We start from the raw sequence: 22,014 nt of genomic DNA, 5'->3' as shown, positions 1-22,014 counted from the left end.
CTGTAAATAACTGTGTATATCATATTATACATATGAAGCCAATGGCCCTCGTATCCACTTGTAAAACATTCTTCTGATCACAGCTGGTAAAAATATCTTACTCTGTGAAGTGTCCCACTGAACTTAAAGCAATTAATAAATAAGGTGCTAAACTAGACCAAAATTGGAAACCCAAGTTGGAAAAAGAAAGTAAAAACTGGTATTAAAAAAAAATAAAGAAAATGCTTCTGTATCTGCATGTTTTCTCTTATTATGTATCACAATGGCCCCAAAAGGTTACCAGGTAGAGAACATGTTTGCTGAGAAATCTGGTGTTGAATAAGGTAAACTGTTAATATTTTAAGTGTATATTTTAAGATACCCATTGTGATGCACTCCTAGGCCTTTTCCCCCCAAAGATGCTTCAGTTACTCCACCTCAGCTGGAAAGTTTCAGGAACCAAAACCTCTCAGTTCATTTTATTCATGATCAGTAACAGAAGGAAGGGTGAAGATCTACCTGCCAGCATTCTTGACAAATCCAATATCAGCCAATACTTGTTGGCAGATATCACAGCAGAAGCACTCTGGATGCCAGCTATTGTTCATAGCTTTAATAACACGACCAATAATGAACTCACCTGTAAGAAACACAACACCAGGATGTAAAATACCATGCTAGACAAAGTTAAAAGCAACCCACCACCGAATTGCTACAATGTCATCATCCTCTTCCTCCCTCCCCCCATCTGGTAGGACACATTGCTTTCAGTATCACAGTTTCGATTCTAAACTCTGGAATTTTGGGTTGTTTGGAGTTCTTTGCTATGGGTCAAAAGAAAACATCCTTGCTGATGGAGGACCTTCTGTTCTTTACATACAAGCCTTTATACATGCACGCTTCACCTCTCTGCAATCATTCATTTTCAGTCCCTTCCTTGTTTTTACTTATCTGTTCTCAAGCTGTTAAGAAATATATGGAGTTCTTTATATAATAAAGCTTTCTTGTGTCCTAATCATCTTTCTCCTTCTTTTCTTTTAGAAGATGACAGTTTTAACTTGCCATGTACATAGTAGTGATTTCTACTCCACTAGAACCAAGCCTCGAAGGGGCTCTATACTCAAAGCACAACAGAACTGAGCTTGGGTGGCTGCGGACCTCCTGCAAAAAAACCCCCATGGAGTCAAAAAGCAAAGCCGCAGTGATGCTGCAGAACAGTCAATCCAACACACAAAACCTTTGACCCACCATGAGGAGTCCTGTCCTGCGAGGCATTAAAAAATTAGTGTAAGAACTACTGTTCTGCATGCACAGTGTGACTGTACTGCATGGGCAGCAGAGCCATGTCCACCACACACGTGATTTAGTTGTTCTCTACGCGGATGTTGTAGCCAAGGCCCCTGAACAGTGCAAAGGCTCTGCCTAAAATGCGTTGAGCGCTCAGCTTCCCAGTGCTGCAGGAGACCGAGCCTTTTGCTTTGGAGGATGCACAACTCAAACGTATGCCAAAGGGGAGTGATCGGGCAGGTGACTGATGTGGATGACAACATCCAGCATGCGATTCTGTGGTGTTCCCATGAAGTCATAGCTTTTCAAGAACAAAACCTGATGGACTCTAGAAGTGTCAGGAATGCTTGAGGCCTCATCTCTGACAACAGCCCCATCGATTTTGGCTATGCTTACTAAATCCAAGCAGTGGCAAAGCCCAGCTCTGCGCAGGACCTTGATGAGGTTTTAAGGGAGCCAGCGCAGGAGCAGTGGGAGCTGTGCCAGCTGGGCAGGAGAAATCATAGAGATAGGCAGCATAGCTCCTCAGAAATCACCACCAACCCATTTCTTCCTCTTCCCCTGCTTGTTCACATCTGCAGCTTTAAATTCAAAGGTCCATAACATCTGCTTCCCTCTCCCTCAGTGTTCAACCCCTCCCTCCGCATGGGGAAAGGCCTCACTGAGATAAGTGAAAGCCATAGTGCCTTGCCAAGGTGCCGCAAAAACACAACAGCTCCCAGACCAGTTTAAGCAACACTCAAATAATGACTTCCCAGCCCTGCCCCAGCACGATGTGTCACACATGGGGAAAAAACCAAACATGCAAATGATTACAGCGCAGCAGACACGCAAGCTTTACATCAACAATGGCAAATAAAAAGCAGCCCTCGGTGTTAGGTAGAGTGGACATTAGAGTCTGAAACCTTAAAGGTATTTGTTGCAAAAATATGAGGGATCAGCTGACGATCATTTGATTATAACACTAGATGATGATGATTGTCCCCGCTTCTGTGGAGTAGGACAACATGGGTGGGTTACAGTAATCAAAGCAGATGACAAAGACTTGTTGCAGGGTTTCAGCTGCATGAGAAGGGCCAATTATGAGCACATGCAGATGTATAGATATACATCATCAGGAGTCATGAACGGTATATATAATCAAGAGTTCATGAATGGTCTGTTCATTGGATCACTGGATCAACACCTAAACTACTCAAAAAATGCAAACTTTTTTTTTAATCCTACTGTTTGAGGCCCTTTAGGAAAAGCAGCTCCCCAAAATCTCTGAAGTCTAGTTCACTCTGGAAGTTCAGATGCTCAGCCGCATGGGGCCACCTCCCAGAGAAGATATACAAGGGTTGCACATCTTCCCCCAACAACGTATGTTGACTTCCCATTTATGATCGGTGTGCAGTGTTTCACCTCAATGTAAAACTTACCGCATTGATGGCAGCAAGGGGCAAAAAGCATTTGAAAATCATGTTCACAGTACTTCCTCCCTTCAAACTGCAAATGGAAAACAAGCCGAGCGTTAGAGGGATGAGGAGCATGCCCTTAACATAAATTCTGTAACACACCAGTTTGTTACCAGATGCAACTGGGTAGTAAAAGATGAGGGGCTGCACAAAAACAGTCAGACCATGTGCTAGGCATTAAATCTACCCACCTTAATTCAGCTACTTGTTAGCATGTAGTGTTAATAGCACAACATTCCTCTAACACTGCTGAGAATGTAAGGCATTTTCCATCAGCCATTTACATCGTGAGAGACGTCTGAATTTTGACAGACTGCTGAAACTGATGCAACTGAGTGAATTCTGGGCAGGAAATTAGCTAACAAAAACCTTTCCTGGGAGGAAGCATTTTCCCTGAACTCATTTGATCTCTTCCCCACTCTACATTTCCTGCAAGAATGACCCAGGAAGCTGGAGGAAGTAAGTACGGAGGAGAAGGAACACCCAGGGCCAGAATTCTTTGCCGTTTATGGAGCAGTACAGCCAAAACATGAAGGGAAATAAGATTTTTCCTTCATGATGCTTATTTCGCAAAATCATAGACTCATTTAGGTTGGAAAAGACCCTTAAGCTCATTGAGTCCAAATTTTAAGTTCACTTAAAAGTTCAGTACATCGACCAGATGAAATAGAGAACTGATCTTAAGGGATCTGGATTTGGATCTGAATTTTCTCACAGCTTAGAGAAGTTCAGCTGCAGTTCAAGCTTGCATAGAAAAAAAAATATGAAAAAAAAAAAGTTCTGCAGCACTGCATTAGCAACTTAGCTGGGGAATATGTAAAAACATGTAGGCAAGTATGTCCTGAAATGAAGGGAAATGTTTAGATACCTTCGGGCACATCATTACTAGACACGCATGCCAACTAGCATGTCAAAACCAGACAGACAGTATTAGGTATGCTATGAAATGTTTGGATTTGAATGTCTCAGTTTAAAACACTGGAAAAAGGGGGATAGAGGGAAACCCCACTCCTTTCTTTTTACTGGGTCTCACACAAAACATAGTGAAATAGCGTAAAATATTATCCACAAGTTAACTTCTGGTGCATAGACAGAAAATATGGCAATGTGCTTCAGGATTACCTGTTTTATACTATGAAATTCCAAGGATCAAATACAATATAAGTAGTAAGTAATAGTAATTACTTGTGCAATACACAGAGCCACTGGCCGGATGGGGATCTAATGAAACACTCTAGAAGTCACTGGATACTTCAGATTAGAAACTTATTTCCTGTGCCCAACCTGAATTGCACCTACTAGGAACAGAAAGACACGTGCTCGATATAGGCTCTTTCAGAAGTCTCTGCTAGCAATTTATCAAGTGTTTTTCCAGTGTAATACTCTAAAACAGATGACCTTTTTAATTGCAGCTTTTTTTAAAAAAATTGAGAGACAGAAGGCTATTACTGTCTCAAAGAGTAATAGAAATCATTGGTTCATTGAGAATTCTGCTTGTTTTCTGCTGGCTAAAATCCTTTCTAAACTGAAAAAATCTGAAAGCTCCCTGTTCTGTGTAAGAAGGTGGTGCAATGAGAGATGCACAGGTTTGCTTGGATTTCAGAGCCATAACGTGTTGGTCTGGGTGGACCAAACAGGTTTTCTTCCCCTCTGGTTTGTGTCAGGCACGTTGGTTACCATTCAGTCTTGTTTGTGTTTTCAACCTTCTCGGCTCATTTGTGCTGCCTTTTGTGGATGACCCAGCAGTTCACCCATCAGATAATGCCTTGAGCTTCTACAACAAATCATCATAGACTCATAGAATCATAGAATGGTTTGGGTTGGAAGGGACCTCAAAGATCATCTGGTTCCAACCCCCCTGCCATGGGCAGGGACACCCTCCACTAGACCACGTTGCCCAGAGTCCCATCCAGCCTGGTCTTAAACACTTCCAGGGATGGGGCCTCCACAGCTTCTCTGGGCAACCTGTGCCAGTGCCTCACCACTCTCACAGTAAAGAATTTCTTTCTAACATCTAATCTAAATCGACCCTCCTTCAGCTTGAACCCATTACCCCTTGTCCTGTCACTACACTCCCTGATAAACAGTCCCTCCCCAGCTTTCCTGTAGGCCCCTTCAGGTACTGGAAGGCTGCAATTAGATCTCCCCGGAGCCGCCTTTCCTCCAGGCTGAACAACCCCAACTCTCTCAGCCTGTCCTCACAGGAGAGGTGCTCCAGCCCTCTGATCAGCTTCATGGCCTCCTCTGGACTCACTCCAACAGCTCCATGTCTGTCTTGTACTGGGGCCCCCAGAGCTGGACACAGTACTCCAGGTGGGGTCTCACAAGAGCGGAGTAGAGGGGCAGGATCACCTCCCTCGACCTGCTGGTCACACCTCTTTTGATGCAGCCCAGGACACGGTTGGCTTTCTGGGCTGCAAGCGCACACTGCCGGCTCATGTTGAGCTTCTTATCAATCAATACCCCCAAGTCCTTCTCCTCGGGGCTGCTTTCAATCCATTCCTCGCCCAGCCTATAGTCGTGCTTGGGATTGCGCCGACCCACGTGCAGGACCTTGCACTTGGCCTTGTTGAACTTCATGCGGTTCGCACGGGCCCACCTCTCCAGCCTGTCAAGGTCCCTCTGGATGGCATCCCTTCCCTCCAGTGTGTCGACCGCACCACACAGCTTGGTGTCGTCGGCAAACTTGCTGAGGGTGCACTCGATCCCACTGTCCATGTTGCTGACAAAGGTGTTAAACAGTGCCCGTCCCAGTACCGACCCCTGAGGAACACCACTCGTCACTGTTCTCCACTTGGACATTGAGCCGTTGACCACAACTCTTTGAGTGCGACCATCCAGCCAATTCCTTATCCACCGAGTGGTCCATCCATCGAATCCGTGTCTCTCCAATGTAGAGACAAGGATGTCATGTGGGACAGTGTCAAATGCCTTGCACAAGTCCAGGTAGATGACATCAGTTGCCCTTCCCTTATCCACCAACACTGTAACTCCATCATAGAATGCCACCAAATTTGTCAGGCACGATTTGCCCTCAGTGAAGCCGTGTTGGCTGTCACCAATCACCTCCTTATTTTCCATGTGCCTGAGCACAGTCTCCAGGAGGGTCTGCTCCATAATCTTGCCAGGCACGGAGGTGAGACTGACCGGCCTGTAGTTCCCTGGGTCTTCCTTTTTACCCTTCTTAAAAATGGGGGTTATGTTTCCCCTTTTCCAGTCGGTGGGAACTTCGCCAGACTGCCAGGACTTCTCAAATATGACGGAGAGTGGCCTGGCCACTTCATCCGCCAGTTCCCTCAAGACCCGTGGATGCATCTCATCAGGTCCCATGGACTTGTGCACCTTCAGGTTCCTTAGATATTCTCGAACCTGATCTTCTCCTAGAGTGGGCGGTTCTGCATTCTCCCAGTCCCTGCCTTCTGTGACCTGGGCAGTGTGGCTCAATCCCACAACACATTATTTTAAAAGAAAGGTCATTTGATCATTGTATGCTGGAGGTCCATGCGTTAAATGGCTCTGCATAGAACATTTCGCCATGACATAACCTTCAGCTGATCGCAGCGGTTTTAGCTAACCTAGTGGGAAGACATACACAAAAACTGAGTCTTTGAAGACCCTTATTCTAAGACTCAGTTTCTGGTAAAGCCCATTTTAAGAAAACACTCCAGGTGCAACTGGAATAGAAACAAATCTGACAAGCGCATTGCAGCTGCACCTTCCTTTAATCTTCCTGTAGGTTACGGCAAACATCTTAGAAAAAACCCAAAACTGAAAGGAACTCCCTCTCATTTAGGAGACAAAAGTCATGTGCCATTCGATTTCATTTATTATTATTATTCTATAAAAGCAACAACAGTAATAGTAATAATAATAGTGATACAGATTCCCCAATTATAGCTCTTGTGAGTGCTCCATAAGGATTTTGCTGTATTTCTTCAGTTGTGGGAAGCCCTTCCATCTCCCCCACCTCAGCACAGTGCAGAGCAGGTTGGGAACCTAAAAGTACCCAGCAAGAGGCTCTTAACAAACAGCAGTGCCAGAGGTAGGATTCATCTCTCCTAATCTCCCCTGTCTGAAGGTGAGGTACCCACAGTCCCCAGTGGGAGAGACAGGCAACCTGTAGCAGGGAGGAGCCATTCTTGGACCTGAGGGTAATGTGGGTTGGAGGAAGGCTTTGGGCAACCTGGTCTAGTGGAGGGTGTCCCTGCCCATGGCAGGGGTGGTTGGAACTAGATGATCTTTAAGGTCCCTACCAACCCAAACCATTCTATGATTCTATGATTCTATGAAATGCCTGCTGACTGATTACAGTAGGGCCAACCTGTCCCTCTGGGCGCACCACCGCCAAAGCTCTCCGTTTAAGCCATCTGTTCTGCTATTTCTACAAGACTCTGCTGCTATTTGTACAAGACCTGTCGTAAGACTCTGCAACAGCAGCTCCACAGAATGCACGGCTTCTAGGCAGTGAAGTAAAAGCGGGCCAGAATTGCTACCACTTCATATCTGATGGCCAAGTGTGGTGAGTTTGGAAACTGCTGGCCTGTGCTCGTGCTAATTTCTGTTTATGTTGAGTGCATAAGAAAACATCAGAAAGATGTGGAAAATCTTAGAAAAAATACCCTGGAAGTCCTTCTCTTTCCAGAATTGCTTCTTTTTAGACCTGCACAGTTGATCCCTACTGTCTCCCATAACATCCTCACAGGCAAGCTTAGGAAGTGTGGGTTGAATGGGTGGACAGTGAGGTGGGCTGAGAACTGGCTGCATGGCAGGGCCCAGAGGGTTGTGATAAGCGGCACAGAGTCTAGTTGGAGTTAGTTGTGTAGCCTAAGGACGTTAGCTCTGGCGCAGGGAGGGGACTGCTAATAGGAGTGGTCTCTGGGTGCAGGGTTGGTTTCTGCCATGGCTTGAGAGAAGAGGAACAGCACTGGGTTTGTCCTTGGGAGCCGGAGGCATCAGGGACGCTCAGCAGCTGTGCCCAGTGCACTGCCACCAAGGGCAGGGACGGCCCCCCGGGCCTCCTGGGCACAGGGACTGCCTCAGGGCCAGCACCCCAAAGGCCTGCCTTCCTCTGACAGATGCTGGGGGGGGGGGGGGCCAGTGGGCAGGGCCACACATAAGGGGCCCCATCACCCCCACATCACAGTGCCACCACCCGGCAACGCAGCAGTCACAATGCCCTGGGGCAGGAGACAAGGGGACATTCTCCCGTCTCCCGCTGCCAGCCTGCCCGGCTTGGCCATTGGGACAGACCTGGCCTGGGGCCAGCACCAAGACATTTCAGAGCAACTCCTCGAGGAGCCTGTGGAGTGACTTGGAGGGGGCTGCAGGAGGAAGAGTGGAGGCTGGATGAGGCTGCTGGAGCTTCTCCACTGCAAGGCCAGCTTCCGCTGGGGCCACCATGTTCAGAGCTCATCGGATGGACGGAAATCCTTTTTTCAGCTGGCCAGAGCAAGGGAATGCCGCCTTGAGGAGTGCTGCAGAGCTCGCCATCCTCATCCCCTGCGGAGCCAGGGGCAGCAGCTGTAAGAAATGGGATGCACAGATGTGGCCAGGGGGCCAGTGCTTTGGAGCACCCACTGGTGTCCTGCCCGGCATGGGAAGGATTCTTGCCCCCACGGTGGATCAGGCCGGGGGCCTTTTGCCACTCTGGCAAGCCCCAGAGATGACGGCTCCACGCTAAGGGAGAACAGGGCTTGGGCATCTCCTGGGAGGTGTGAGCAGCCCGTGGGATGAGGAGGCCGGTCTTGCTCACATGCTCAGGGAACAGCTGATCGTCAGTTCTGGGGTCAGGAAGGAATTTTCCCCCAGGGCAGATTGGCACTGGTCCCTGGGGGTTTTTTGCCTTCCTCTGCAGCACTGAGCAGGACCATTTGTCAGTCAGGGCTCCTCTACTCCCTTTTGGCTCGGTTACTGCCTGCTGCTCATGTACCACGAGATGGCCTCTTGTGCCCTGGGGGGAGGAAGGCTTTTTTTTCCCACAGGGTGGGCTAGCAAGTGTCCCTGGGGGCTTTTTGCCTTCCTCTGCGGCTTTGAGCACAGCCCCTTGCCAGGGCTCCATTCTGGCCAGCTGCCTGCTGCTCATGCTCCACGAAGGCAGCCCTTGTGCCCCGCATCCCAGGGGGAGGAAGCCGTCGAGACTCCCAGTGTGGGCCTAAGGGTGGCCCCCAGGGGTTGCTGCCTGTCCTCTGGAGCATCAAGCACAGCCCCTTGTCAGGGCTCCTCTGGGCCCTTTCAGCGAGCTTCTTGCCTGCTGCTCTTGCACCTCCAAGGTGCCCCTTGTGCCCTGGCTCTCTCGGGCTCTCTTTCCCACTGCAAGTTTGTAGCGGGAGTGAGCTCTGCTCTTCCCTCAGCTCCATTTCCCCAGGGGTTCTTCCTTGAGCAAAACAGCTGGTGCTTGCAAGGGCTCCAGGCTTGCTGCACCATCCGGAGCTGCTGCTTCATTTTCAGCTCACCCTGCAGGCAAGACACGCGCAGGGCAGGCACGAGAGCGCTTGTCAGGCGTCCCTGGCCAAGCAGCACAGTACAGCAAGTTTTGGAAGGCAGAAAGTGTGCCTGTCATCGATAGGTCTCATACTTTGGGAAAGACCCCATGGTACTACACACCACATCATCATCTTCTTCCTCTTCTTTGTCTTTTTTTGCGTGTGGTTGGTCCTGACCCTCATTCTTCACGTTCTCCCTCTTCCGGAGACAGGGACTGCTTAGCCTGTATTCCTGTGGCTCCGTGGCTTTCCTTTGCCAGAGTGCAAGGGATCTTTTCTCAAGCTAAACTGCAGGACATGTCAGCCTCCTCCAGGCTACACATGTGCATTGTGTTCATGGTTGTGAGCACTGGCTCTGAAAATGATTCCAAAAAGTCAAATAAAAATAAAATCCTATTGCCACTTGTAACCTTTCTGATTTGTCTCCTTGAAAGTGTTTTTGGAGCTGACAACACCCCAGCTATTCAGGCATGTAACAGTCTCATCGTTACTTGCCACATGGTGAGCGCAGAGAAGAGTTGAGTTCTGCTACATCACGCCTAGAGTTGTGCATGACAAGGTATGACCTAGGCTTGAGGGCTCCACGCAGAAGAGCAGCTCTCTGCAGCACAGGTGCCAGGCCCATCCAGGAGAGAGGGGCAGAGATGGGCACAGCTACAAGATGGCTCAGGCAGGGCCTGAAGGCCCCAGGCTGAGCTGAGACACGTCCCCGGGGCCCTTGGCAGGAGACAGTGTGGGTGAGGGTCCTGGGGGAGGCTGGTGCCAGCCATTGAGGCCTATGAGCACCCCCAGGACCCTGACAGAAGGAGACCTGCCCTGCTCATATGCTCTCCTGTAGACATTGAGGGTTGGCCACTTTGGAGACTGCGCATTGGGCCAGATGGACCTTCACTCTGAGGGAGCGAGGGAGGGACGGAGTACTCTTCTTCTCAGGCTCTTTTGTTTTGTTCTGTTTTGGAAAGGGAAACAGCTCAGACATTTCTAAAAATGAGTATGAGGAGAAAAGAAAAGACCACAGGGAAATGAGCAGGTCTTGCTCACCTCAGCAAGATTTGAGACCATTTACTGAGGAGTACGGTTCCAATGGCAGGACCAGCTGGGTGGATGAAGAAGGAGCAGTGGATGTTGTCTCCCTTGACTTCAGCAAGGCTTCTGACACCGTCTCCCATAACATCCTCACAGGCAAGCTTAGGATGTGTGGGTTGGATGGGTGGACAGTGAGGTGGGCTGAGAACTGGCTGCATGGCAGGGCCCAGAGGGTTGTGATAAGCGGCGCAGAGTCCACTTGGAGGCCTGTAACTGGCAGGGTGCCCCAGGGGTCAGTGCTGGGTCTGGTCTTGTTCAACATATTCATCAGTGACCTGGACAAAGGGACAGAGCGTACCCCCAGCAAGTTTGCTGATGACACTAAACTGGGAGGAGTGGCCGACACAGCAGAAGGGCAAGTATAGGGTCCTGCACCTAGGGAGGACTAACCCCAAGCACCAGTACAGGTTAGGGGTTGACCCGCTGGGAAGCAACGCTGCGGAGAAGGACCTGGGAGTCCTGGTGGACAACAAGCTCTCCATGAGCCAGCAGTGTGCCCTCACGGACAAGAAGGCCAATGGTATCCTGGGGTGCATTCAGAAGAACGTGGCCAGCAGGTCGAGGGAGGTTATCCTCCCCCTCTGCTCTGCCCTGGTGAGGCCACACCTGGAGTCCTGTGTCCAGTTTTGGGCTCCCCAGTTCAAGAGAGACAGGGAACTACTGGAGAGAGACCAGCGGAGGGCTACAAAGGTGTTGAGAGGACTTGAACATCTCTTGTATGAGGAAAGGCTGAGAGAGCTGGGTCTGTTTAGCCTAGAGAAGAGAAGACTGAGAGGGGATCTGATCAACATTTATAAATATCTAAAGGGCAGGTGTCAAGAGGATGGGGCCAGACTCTTTCTCAGTGGTGCTCAGGGAGAGGACAAGGGGCAACAGACACAAACTGGGAGACAGGACGTTCCATCTCAACATGAGGAACAACCTCTTCACTCTGAGGATGACAGAGCACTGGAACAGGCTGCCCAGGTGGAGTCTCCTTCTCTGGAGATATTCAAAACTCGCCTGGATGCGATCCTGTACAACTTGCTCTGGGTGATCCTGCTCTAGCAGGGGGGTGGGACAAGATGATCTCCAGAGGTCCCTATGAACCCCTACCACTCTGTGATTCTGTGATTCTGTGATTGCTATGCTGTGCAAACTCCCAGCTGCAGAGGGGCACTGCTCTGCCATGGCACCGCTTGTGTCTGCAAGCAGCTCAGCTCCAGTGCCAGACCACGGTGAGCTGTGCTGACTGGGGTCCCTGCAGGCAGCCCAGAGACATGTGCCACAGTGCAGAGGAGCTGCATCAGCATTTCTTCCTGCATGGCCAAACCAGTTTAGCCCCACCCCCACCCAGTGGAGCAGAGCGTGAAAGCTTATCACAGCAGTGTTTGACAGCAAATGTGATAAGCAGTTTAATAACTAACTGGGGGAACTCAGCAAGGCTTGTGATAGGCAGGGAAAGAATATTTGACTTCCCGATTGCTAAGAGCTGGAAATCATTTCCAAGAAACACTAGCTTAGCAAACCAGGCACAGAATAAGCACAAACTCGTGCTGGGTGAACAACAATGCCTGTGTTTACGTACAGGGAACCTGCTCGGAAAAACACATTACATGGCCACACCTCCAAACGCATCCATCTTCTTAAAGAGTGCATTAAATGAGTCAGAGGAAGATATCCTTTCTGCCCGTCTTCTCTAGTCACTTTTTCTTGACAATGATACAGATCATTTCAAGTCATCAGAGCACTGTCAGCCATCTCCCGAGCACTGGCCAACCTAAGCCCATCCTCTACCTGCTTAGCGCTGTTCCCCCCTCTCCCCCCAAATGCTGTCACCCAGTACGTTCCCAACGCTTGTGCCAAGGTGCCTAATGAAAGAAGAGTAAGCTGTGCCCTTGTCCACCCTTCTTCCCGACCAGCACCACTAAGAAATGTGCGGAGGTTTCCACTGCAATCATCTCATTGACCACTTCAGTGCTAAGTGAGAGCCATTCTGGCAGCATGGGAAACACGTGGACACCCTAAAGGGTGCAGAGACAGAGGAGAAGGCCCTACCAAAGATTTCCCAGCTGAAACAGCCCCAAAGGTACAAGGGCTGGGACAGCATGGATATCTACTGACCTCTCCACTGTCTAGAAGATTCCCAGGACAGGACAGTATAGATGGGGGAAGAAGGCTGGGTAAGATTTATGAGCCATCACCTGAAGGCTGTCAGAGGCCTTAAACAGACCCCAAAGTACCTCTGTTCAACAGCAGCACACAGACTTGCGGGTGTGCAGAGAAACTGCAAGGACACTGTAATAGCTAGAGGCAGAAGGGTGACCTGAAGTTCAAACCACACACAAGTCTTCAGGTATTCCTTTAATCCTCATCACAATTATTTTGCCTCTATAGTAGCTGTGGCAAAAAAGCGTCTATTCTTAATTGAAACTTTCCATTTTCCATGTCATATTTCTCAAGAACAAAGCATCTACCCAGCCTGAAAAAAAACCCCTACCAACATTAACCAAAACATGTTTAGCACGTGGGGATAGTTTCATTCCCAGGACACTCTATTGACACTCACTTCTGACTCACTGTCTTTAACGGGGAGCATTGCTTTGCAGTAAGACAGTGCTCAAACACCAACCATAACTAATATGAATGAATGCTGGAGAGGGACTGTTTACAAGGGCGTGTAGTGACAGGACAAGGGGTAATGGATTCAAACTGAAGGAGGGTAGACTTAGATTTGATATTAGGAAGAAATTCTCTACTGTGAGGGTGGTGAGGCACTAGAACAGGTTGCCCAGAGAAGCTGTGGATACCCCCTCCCTGGAAGTGGTCAAGGCCAGGCTGGATGGGGCTTTGGGCAGCCTGGTCTAGTGGAGGGTGTCCCTGCCCATGGCAGGGGGGTTGGAACTAGATGGTCTTTGAGGTTCCTTCCAACCCAAACCATTCTGTGATTCTATGAATGTTATCAAGGTAGCAATAGGAAACAAAATGCCTACATCCAGTATATCTAAACACCACCAGGATACTTGCCCCTGTCAAGGACATTCAGATATGGCCATCCTGTGAGCAACAGAGATGTTGTAATATTCCTGAACTAGGTGCAAATGTAAGACTCCCTTTCCATTGGGCTCCTCCTCCATCCCCTAGGAGATGCAGCTGTCTAGAACAGGTTTTCTCAAACAAAGGACCATTCCACTTTCAGAAAGAGTCCCTGGATTGTCCCACTGTTTTTTGAGTCAGAAAAAGGATGAATAAAGTACTCATTAGTTAGAGAAAATACTTTATTATCACAATTACAAATATTTTAGTTTTGAAACATTCATATTACTTTACATTTGCCTCAGGTCTTAACACGTCACAATGGACTCCCTACCATGCCTGCAAGCAGGCAGCAGCTCAGTGTCTATTAAGAATTGCAACGTGTAAGTATCTAGGGGGTGTTTTGGTTTGGTTTTTCTAATTGCTACTGCCTTGCAGCTCACCTTTTGATGTCTTATGGAACACTATTGGCTCATTTACCACAATTTGTGCAACAGTATCCCTACAGCACTGAAAAGTCTTTTGATCCTGAAACAAGGTGAGAGAAAGCAAACCCCATGAATCCCCTTTGCCAGCCTCTTTTCCAATCCACGCTCCTCCCACAGCCTCTCCTCATCAACATGGTTCTGTAAAATTAGAAATACTACTGTGGAAGATAAACTGCTGTGCTCTTGCCACAAGGATGGCACACTGCATGTGAGAGCACAGCATTGTGCTTTTAACACACTGCTTACTTTCCTTTTCAGATCACAGTATGACATAAACCCTTTAACTGCTACAGTCAGTTGGACTACAAGCTACTTGAGCGGGATCTTATCTCTCAGACAATAATTCTCTGTCTCACATCATCTACCCTTCCTTATACCAGTCACTTCATATTTTATGAACTAGTCTAAAGGTTTTGCTAAAGCCACTTTGTACTTGAGATAGCTAAGCCACATCCTGAATCCCCATGATAGGGGAAGGCAAAAGAAAATGACACCGATATCAGAATACCCATCCAAGCTGAGGGCAATCTACCTGGGGCTGAGAAATATGACTGAGAGCAGGTTTTAACCCTTGAAAGCATATAAGAACTACTAATTTTGAACGCTCCAGTTCGTTACACCTAGAGTTGACCCTACATAGGCCCTGTCTGATTTGGGCTGCCAGCACACCCTGACCTCAGCATGCTGACTTACAGGTCATCTCTACAAGCAACTTTTTACATGCTGTGCTGGTCTCGCTCAACTCAGCAATAAACCTCCTACAGACTGCAGGATGCGGGGGTTCCCTTCTATTTGATTGTTCTCCTCTAAGAAGTATGCTTTCTCTGTATTCTGGTATGATATATAGACTGTCTTCACATATTTCAGGGAGAAAAGTCTGCACTCAGAGAGAAATCTCCAGCAGTTCTCTTCTCAGCTCTGAAAACGTGAGACTTTACATTTAAACAAGGTTGCACACACTGATGTCCTCCACATTGGCACAGAAACATTTCTTCTTTTTTCTCCCTCTATTGGGCATATCCTTTTGGAGCCCAGTTCTTGCCACGGAACTTTCTAAGGTACCGATCTGCCTGTAGTTACTTCTCGTATGAGAAGGAAGGCAAAAAGCAAAGGCTGGAGGTGAGATGGGGGCTTACCTCGTAAAAGAGCCCTTCGGGGAACTGCTGAAAGCACTGGGCGCAGACAAAGCACTGCTCGTGGTACAGCTCACCGTTGCTGTTAACTATTTTCTCAGCAGGGGCAAAGCCACCTCTGCAGCGCTCGCAGATGGCATTTGCAAGTGCATTCGCCATGTTGCTGTCATAAAAAACAAAAGAAACAGAAAGAAAATCAGCCCAAACAGGCAACACCACTGGTAGGGGTCTTTTTTTTTTCCCCCCAAGCCAACAGCATCAACCTAATGCTAGGCTGCTCAGCACAAGTTTTTCAATGGACTTAATGACCTGTGGCATCCCCTCAGACATAAAACTGCCATTTCCCCCTGCTCCCAAACTCTTTAGGAACAAAAACCCTGCAACGCATTCTAATAACTCTTAATTCAAAAAACCAAACAGAAATGTCGTTACTACAGATACATTTACAGGCTTTTTATCATGAGAAAAGGCAGGTAATTCAAAGAAGTACTATAAAAATGATGAAATACATTAGAATTACGGAAAACAAGGGCAAATATTAACAGTGATTGAGGACTGGCATCACAGAGGAAAACATAAATGATAATTTCAAAATAATTCCTCATTCTAAAATATATGTAACAGCATCGGTTCAAAAGCTCTAAATAAGCAATGTGAAAGAGTGTATGGTATCTAGTCTGGTAGATATAACTGAAAACCAGAGCAGGTAAATAATTATTCCTTATATAAGCTTCACATAGCTTGAAATAATTTTACAAATTTAGTTTGATGTCATGGGATTTTTGGTTGGTTTGTTACAGTTCATCTTGGGGAGATCAGCTCATGGTGTGCCGGTGTCGGTCCAGGGCCAAGGAGGAAGATGGGAATGCTCTGCCTGCCGACCCACACATAGGCCATTGCAAGCTTGCAAACCCATGCCAGGGATGAAAAAAAACCCAAACCAACAAAACAAAACAAAAAAACCCCTCAAACAGCAACCTTGGTTGCTTCTCAAAGGCACATGACCATAAAATGACAGTGTGGTAGCTGCAAAATATCAGTGGAATTACCTACTTCACTAGGATCATGTCCACACTGTACAGCTGTGTTTCAGTTAATTAAGGCCAGAGAAAAGTTCATTTGATTTTTCCTTTGCAAGCATTTTCTTACTCATATCTAGACTCTCAAAGCTATGCCTTTCAGGATCACCTCTCTAATACCATTTGATAGCAGAGAGCAAACACAGGGCAACGGTCTAGTTTCATTACAATCTGACCACAGCTGAAAAAACCACTGACTCAAACATCTATCTGGAAGCTTATCAAACAACTGACATTATTTTAAACACACGTGCAGGCATGCACACATTTTAATACAGCTATCATGCTGCGCCTCTAAGTGCAGAGCCCTTAGTCCTCTGCAAGATGCCAAGCCTTTCCCTCCAAGGGGTAAAACCCTTTGGCTCCCACCAGGTCCAACAGGAACTGAATTCATTCCTTGCACAGCATCCGAGGGAACAAGCAAACACCTAGCACGTGGTTCAAAAAGGAATGTGCTTTATCTATTTCTTACACTGTCTCACAGAAGAGCCCTACACAAGGTCACATCTGACCAGCTATTATTAGCTGGCTTTTATTTTTTTTCCCTCTCTAGAGATCTTTGCAGAAGAGGAAACCAGGAACTGCTACCCAAATATTCACCGCCCTCCCAGTGAAACAACGAGTGGGCAAACGTCACAAAGAGATCAGATGGAGAATGGTCTATCGTATACATCCCATACATAACAGACAAGCCTACAGATGAACTGCAGCGATTATAGGTATAAACTGTGGTGAACTATAAAACTTGCTGCTGGTCTCCATGGATTGTGTATGCTTTCTGTGTGGGAAAACCTCAGTCACTTCACCCATCCTCCTTATCAATCTAAATGAAGAATAATCACAACAGAAACCAGGATGTTCATCATCACCTCAACAGTTCTCGAGCATTAAGGATGTTAAACTTAAAAAATTATTTAAGTGCTGTCAGACACAAAGTATAATCCAAGCAAAAACATGAAACAAAGTTCAAAAACAACTGAAAGCATAAAGCTTTCATCCTTAGTATGCAAAACTACTTCACTTTGAAGCACATATATGTAAAACCAGAGATGTACGTAATACTTCTGCATTAGTGAAGCAGCTTATCCGTTTGCCCAAAATAACAGTCAAACAACCTAAAGTCAGAGAGACTACTTAACAAATTACAACCCCATTTCGAATGCTAATAGACCTTTCTCACACAGTTATTGATGAAGTTTAAAGCAACAGCTCAAATTTTAGTTGATGATTATAACTGGCAATGTATCAAGCAGAACAGTGGCAAAGGTTGCATTAGAGAATGGCTTGCACAGCCTGCCCGGAGCTCAAATAATAAAATACATATGTACAGTACGCCTATAATGTCACTGTAGTTACACCCCGAAGCCGAACAGAACAAACTTACAATTTTGCATAAAAGTCACAAAATTCTTTGTAGAGTTTTATGTCACTGTGTCTACGTTGCAATTTTGACACCGGTTTCTCGCCTTCGTTTCCTGCAGAGTTGTGAGCATCAGGAGCGACCTTGTGTGCAACCTCTTCATCCTCTGGGATGGGGTAAGGGTGAGCTCTGCGCTGGAAGTCCATCTCTCTCCAAGGGTTTTCCTGGGTGTATATATTCTACGCTTACACTGCAAAGAAGCTGTAGGCAAAGTCTGCGAAACAATATGCTGGACTTCCCCTCGTTCCCAGCAAAGTGATTTACTTTCACAGCTCCCTGTCATGTAGCCGGAGCTGCTCAGCGCCCTGCTAGAGCTTCAAGTTAAAAGTTCAGCGGTGGGGCGGCGAGCCCGTCACGCTGTGATTTACTGACGCTGGCTGCAAGTGGAGGAGTGCATTCCCCTGCCAGGCCCTTATGCAAACTTGGATGCTAGAAAGGGGCTTCGCTGTTGGCTGCTGATAGAAGCCACCCAAGAAAGCTGTGGTGTGAGTAACCTATGGGAGCAAATATGTTCACCACCAAACTTGTCTGCAGCTACTTTCTATTGGGGTGGGTGGGTGGGGGGTGGAGGTGGAGTCCGATAATATTTTATCATGGGCAAACCAGCAGTGGAAAGCACGAAGAGAAGACTTCTCTCATTAGGTAAATATTGCTTTAATGCTATGGAATATTAATTACATTGTAAAAATGGTCTTTAATGTTCCACTTGTTTCTTCTAAGTCTTATGTGCTGAATTTATCTATAGCATCTTTCTTGTTGTCAGTACTTCAGAGAAAGGGTAGGTACAGATGGATAGTTGGGTTTCTGTTGTGCTTCACAGGCCATTAACTGAACTGCCAGGTATGCCATAACAGGCAATATATGAAGGAAGAAAAATGAAGCTTCATTTCCAGTGATGTGCTGCGTTTAGAACAATTATCTAACATAAGAACACTTCATAGGTTTGAAAGCTGAAGTAATTTACTGGGGATATTAGGGAACTGAGAGAGCAAGACCAGGAAGAAAGAATAAAAATTAATTATTCCTTCACCACAGAATGCTCTCCTAATGTTGCAATTATTTCATGGTTACATTCTATTTTTAAAAAGTGTTGTGCACTGCTTTCTAGGGAAGGCAGGGTTGATTAGCTGCAGATCTGCAGCTAATAATTGCATCCCTGCAAGCTCTCCTTGCTTGAAGTGCAGCGGCAGACGTTGGATACTCGGCTTCCAGTCCTCATAACTGCAGACAAAACAGGGTTTTGGAAAGCTGTCCCAAATAACTCTCTCTTGCGTTGAACTGACTCAGCCTTGTTAGCAATCGATTGAACTGCAGAACTGCATGCACTTTGTGCTCGTGACACACGGCATCTTGGTATCCAAAGAATCTGCTGGTCTGCGCGGGGGCATGAGAAAGCAGAGGACAGGAAGAAGAACAGAGGGAACAAGCAGAGAAATTAGGACTAGAAGACGACAAAGGATATGACCAAAAGTCCAGTCAAGGCCATTACTTCATAATATGCCTTCACCTTCTTAGGATCTACTGCAGAGCGTCTGGTTTATGATGGTTTTGGGCCATATCTCTCACCACTCCCTTGCTTGATCAGCGTACAGCAGCGCACACGCCACTCTCCCCGCAGGCCTGGGCTTGCGCGTAGCCATCTTCCCACAACCTGGCCAATACAGCACTACGTTTCTGCTGCTGCCAAATTTGTGGGATTGTTTGGTCAGGCGTCTTCCCTTCACCTCCCCTTGGCAGGAAGCAACCTCTGGGCAAGCTATTCCCCTGCACCACAAAACATCATGGTAGATGGGACCCAGGCAGCAAGACCCTGCTCATTTACTTGTCCGTAGGTGTGATTATCCATCTTGCACCAGAGCTACTGGGAGTCACAAGCTGTAACAGGCTAAGGAGGCTGCACCCTCACCACTTACACAGCTTGGCTGGAGCTCAAGCCCTATTTTTATCTGTCATGGAGCAAGCTCCAGATCAAGCAATGCTCAGGTTGTAGCCCTAGGACATGATGAACTTGCCAGAGCACCGTTGCAGGAAACAGTGCTGGAAGAAAAGGTTTCTGCATCCGCTGGAACACTAGTGATGAAAACGAGCACTGCTTGCCAATGGAGATGCAGGCATAGTGATGCCAGCTCTTCTTCTACGTGCTGCTTCTCAACATTTCCCGCACAGATCAATGCTGAGTTTTTGTGGGTATCAAAAACTCCAGGGAGACTGACTGCAATGGACTAACCATACTGATTCATCCAGGATTAGTGCAGGTGCACCAAGTCACTAAGATAAGAAACAGCGAGTCAGTCTGTCTCCTCCCCTTATCACTGACCATCTCCTCAATTGTTTTCTTCTATTTTGTCCCAGACCACAGGCAATTCTCCTGGGAGGCTGCTGCTGTGATTCAGACAGCCCTGAAGAGTTTCCTTCTCCTGGTGAACTACTTCAGTCCTTGCAGTAACCTGAAATCCACTGCCTACTAAGGCGGCTGGAAGCCACTTCTGCTGGCTTGTGTCTTCTGTGGTCAACAGGAAAATAAATATTTGCTTGTGTTTTCAGCTTGCTACTGCACAGTCTTCTGCATGGCCGCAGCAAAGCAAGTAGTGCAGCAAGTCTGTGCAATAAGATATCCGTCCAAAAAGCCTGTTTTAATCTTCCTAGCTTTCTTCAAGAAACAGTCCTACAAGGCAACAGGACTTCATATGTGCAATAAGTAGAAGCTGCCTGGTTCTCAAGGCCTACTACCATTGCTGCTGGTGGAATTACTCCCAATTTGTTTCCCATTAAACAAGAAAGGAGCTTGCCAGAAGTTTAAAAAGGGCCTTTCTGTTAACTGAAACAAAACATAGTTTCTACTGTGAAGGTTTGGTAGTCCACAAATCCATAGCAGCTGACCATCCTTCTCTTTTCTGTCATTTCGCCGGAGGCATGCTGCCAAGATCTGAAATATGCTGTTAAAAATACACGGCATTTTCATTAGGGAATTCTAGGTTACTCTGAGGTGAAGCTGTCCATGGGGAGCAAGAAGCGTGTAGGGGGGTTGCTGGTTTGCAGCAGCACCTTCCCAAGGGCATTCCCTGGGATCTGGGACAAAACCTACCAGCCTGCTGTCAAGGAAGCAGTGATAAGGAGAGGAGTAAAGGGAGAAGTTCAGTATTTAATTGGAAAAGGTACGTAGGAAGGAAGAAGACAGGCTTCTCCTGGCACACTGAGGATCTTACCAGAAGCCAAAACTGACGACGGGGAAGGTGCTAAAGGAAAGGACAGAAGAGGGGAGGGGAACTGTCCCACTGTGGCTACGGAGAAGGGCTTCGGAAAACAACAGCAAAAATAGCCACGCTGCTTTATCATCGCTGATGGACAACTGCTGCCCCGCTCACACGCTGCTTTCTCTGGAGAGCTTTCAAACCCGGCCGCCCATGCCAGGGGCTGCCGGAGGCGGACGGGGACTCTTACAGAGAAGGCTCAGTGGCCGGCCTGCCCCGCTGAGCATTTCGCTCCATGCCACAAATAGACGTGCCGAGCAGTCACGGCTCCAAACAAGGTGCTTGGCAAAAGCAGCTGCTGCTTGGCAACCTACTCGTGCCACTGTGAAATATCACTGCGTCACCAGCGCCGTCGGGAGGCCACATGCCCCGTCGGGTTACGTGGGGAAGGGATAAGTAATCACAGTGCATCCCTCCCCTTCCCACATAGGTGTGGGTGATTTAATTTTAATTGTATTTAACACAAATGCTATGCAACGGCCCTCACACGCACAATACAGAACAACTAGAACAGAAGTTTTGCTGCAAAATGGGTGGACTTGCAGTGCACTGTGCTGGTTTCTGCACCAACTTTTTAAAGCACTAATTGACCTTTTGCATCTTTTTTTATTGAAATCAAATACACTCTTGGGTTCTGGTTGCTGCAATTGTTTATCCCTTAAGCAATAAAATACTTTCCATGTTAAGCTGGTCTCCTAAGGCAATTTGAAAGAAAGTATAAATCTTTTCTGTAATAAAAATGCACATTACAGGTAGGATTTTCACATGAGCCCAGCACTGCTCTTAACTTATTTTTCTATTAAAAAGGATGGCTAACCATCTTGAAACCACTGCAATAAAAAACAGGTGCATTCTCCTAAAAGTTTCATCCTTCAGTCTTCACCACAAAATCATGGTTAAGCTTATGTGGTCGGAGTTTAAACAGGGCAAACAAAAAGGCAACTCTAGCTGTTTCATATATTTCAATATAAATTTATTCTAGTATAAACATGTCCAAAAAATGCTTTGGTCTCCGCAAACAGAGAAGGTTCACATTCCATCTCTCCATAAGGAAATGAATATAACTGGAATAAACAGGTAAGCAGCACCTTCCCACACAACGTTTTATCAGCCATAGAAGCACAGTGAAAAATCAGTCTCTGACAGAATTCGTAGAAAGGGAGAACAATATTTAACTTGTAGCACTTTCCTGTTGTAAGTAATATTTCAAAAAACTATTGTATTTTCTTCTTGCTGGTTACAAACATTACCAAATGAAGCCATGCTTTGTGTAAAACAAGAATTACTTCTTCTGTGTATGGAGTTTTGATACTTTTTAAACCAGTCATCTCTTCCTC

The 22,014-nt window shown here is 47.0% G+C and overlaps 1 protein-coding gene and 1 long non-coding RNA gene across 14 annotated transcripts in view; one reads left to right on the top strand and one right to left on the bottom strand.

Moving 5' to 3' along the window:
* Positions 1-22,014, bottom strand: part of LIMS1 (LIM zinc finger domain containing 1) — an 82,236-nt gene that overhangs the window by 8,865 nt on the left and 51,357 nt on the right. For 10 of the 13 annotated variants that reach the window (XM_054812043.1, XM_054811476.1, XM_054812607.1 and 7 more), the window contains exons 2-4: positions 14,931-15,090; positions 2,688-2,754; positions 499-619 (exon numbers count right to left, since the gene is read on the bottom strand). In XM_054812043.1, coding sequence (XP_054668018.1) covers positions 499-619; positions 2,688-2,754; positions 14,931-15,090 — 348 coding nt within the window. Of the gene's footprint in view, positions 1-498; positions 620-2,687; positions 2,755-14,930; positions 15,091-17,390; positions 17,779-22,014 lie in introns of those variants that run through there. The other 3 variants (XM_054806445.1, XM_054805614.1, XM_054807280.1) reach the window with 2 other exon arrangements.
* LOC129201490 (uncharacterized) lies at positions 18,002-21,363 on the top strand. Its single transcript, XR_008575431.1, has 2 exons — positions 18,002-18,068; positions 19,779-21,363. It is a non-coding gene; the product is annotated as an uncharacterized LOC129201490 (long non-coding RNA).

The sequence above is a fragment of the Grus americana genome, chromosome 1 (assembly GCF_028858705.1).
Source record: "Grus americana isolate bGruAme1 chromosome 1, bGruAme1.mat, whole genome shotgun sequence".
Taxonomy (NCBI): Eukaryota; Metazoa; Chordata; class Aves; order Gruiformes; family Gruidae; genus Grus; species Grus americana.
The sequence above is the reverse complement of the archived record's forward strand: the minus strand, read 5'-3'. Positions and strand labels throughout refer to the sequence as shown.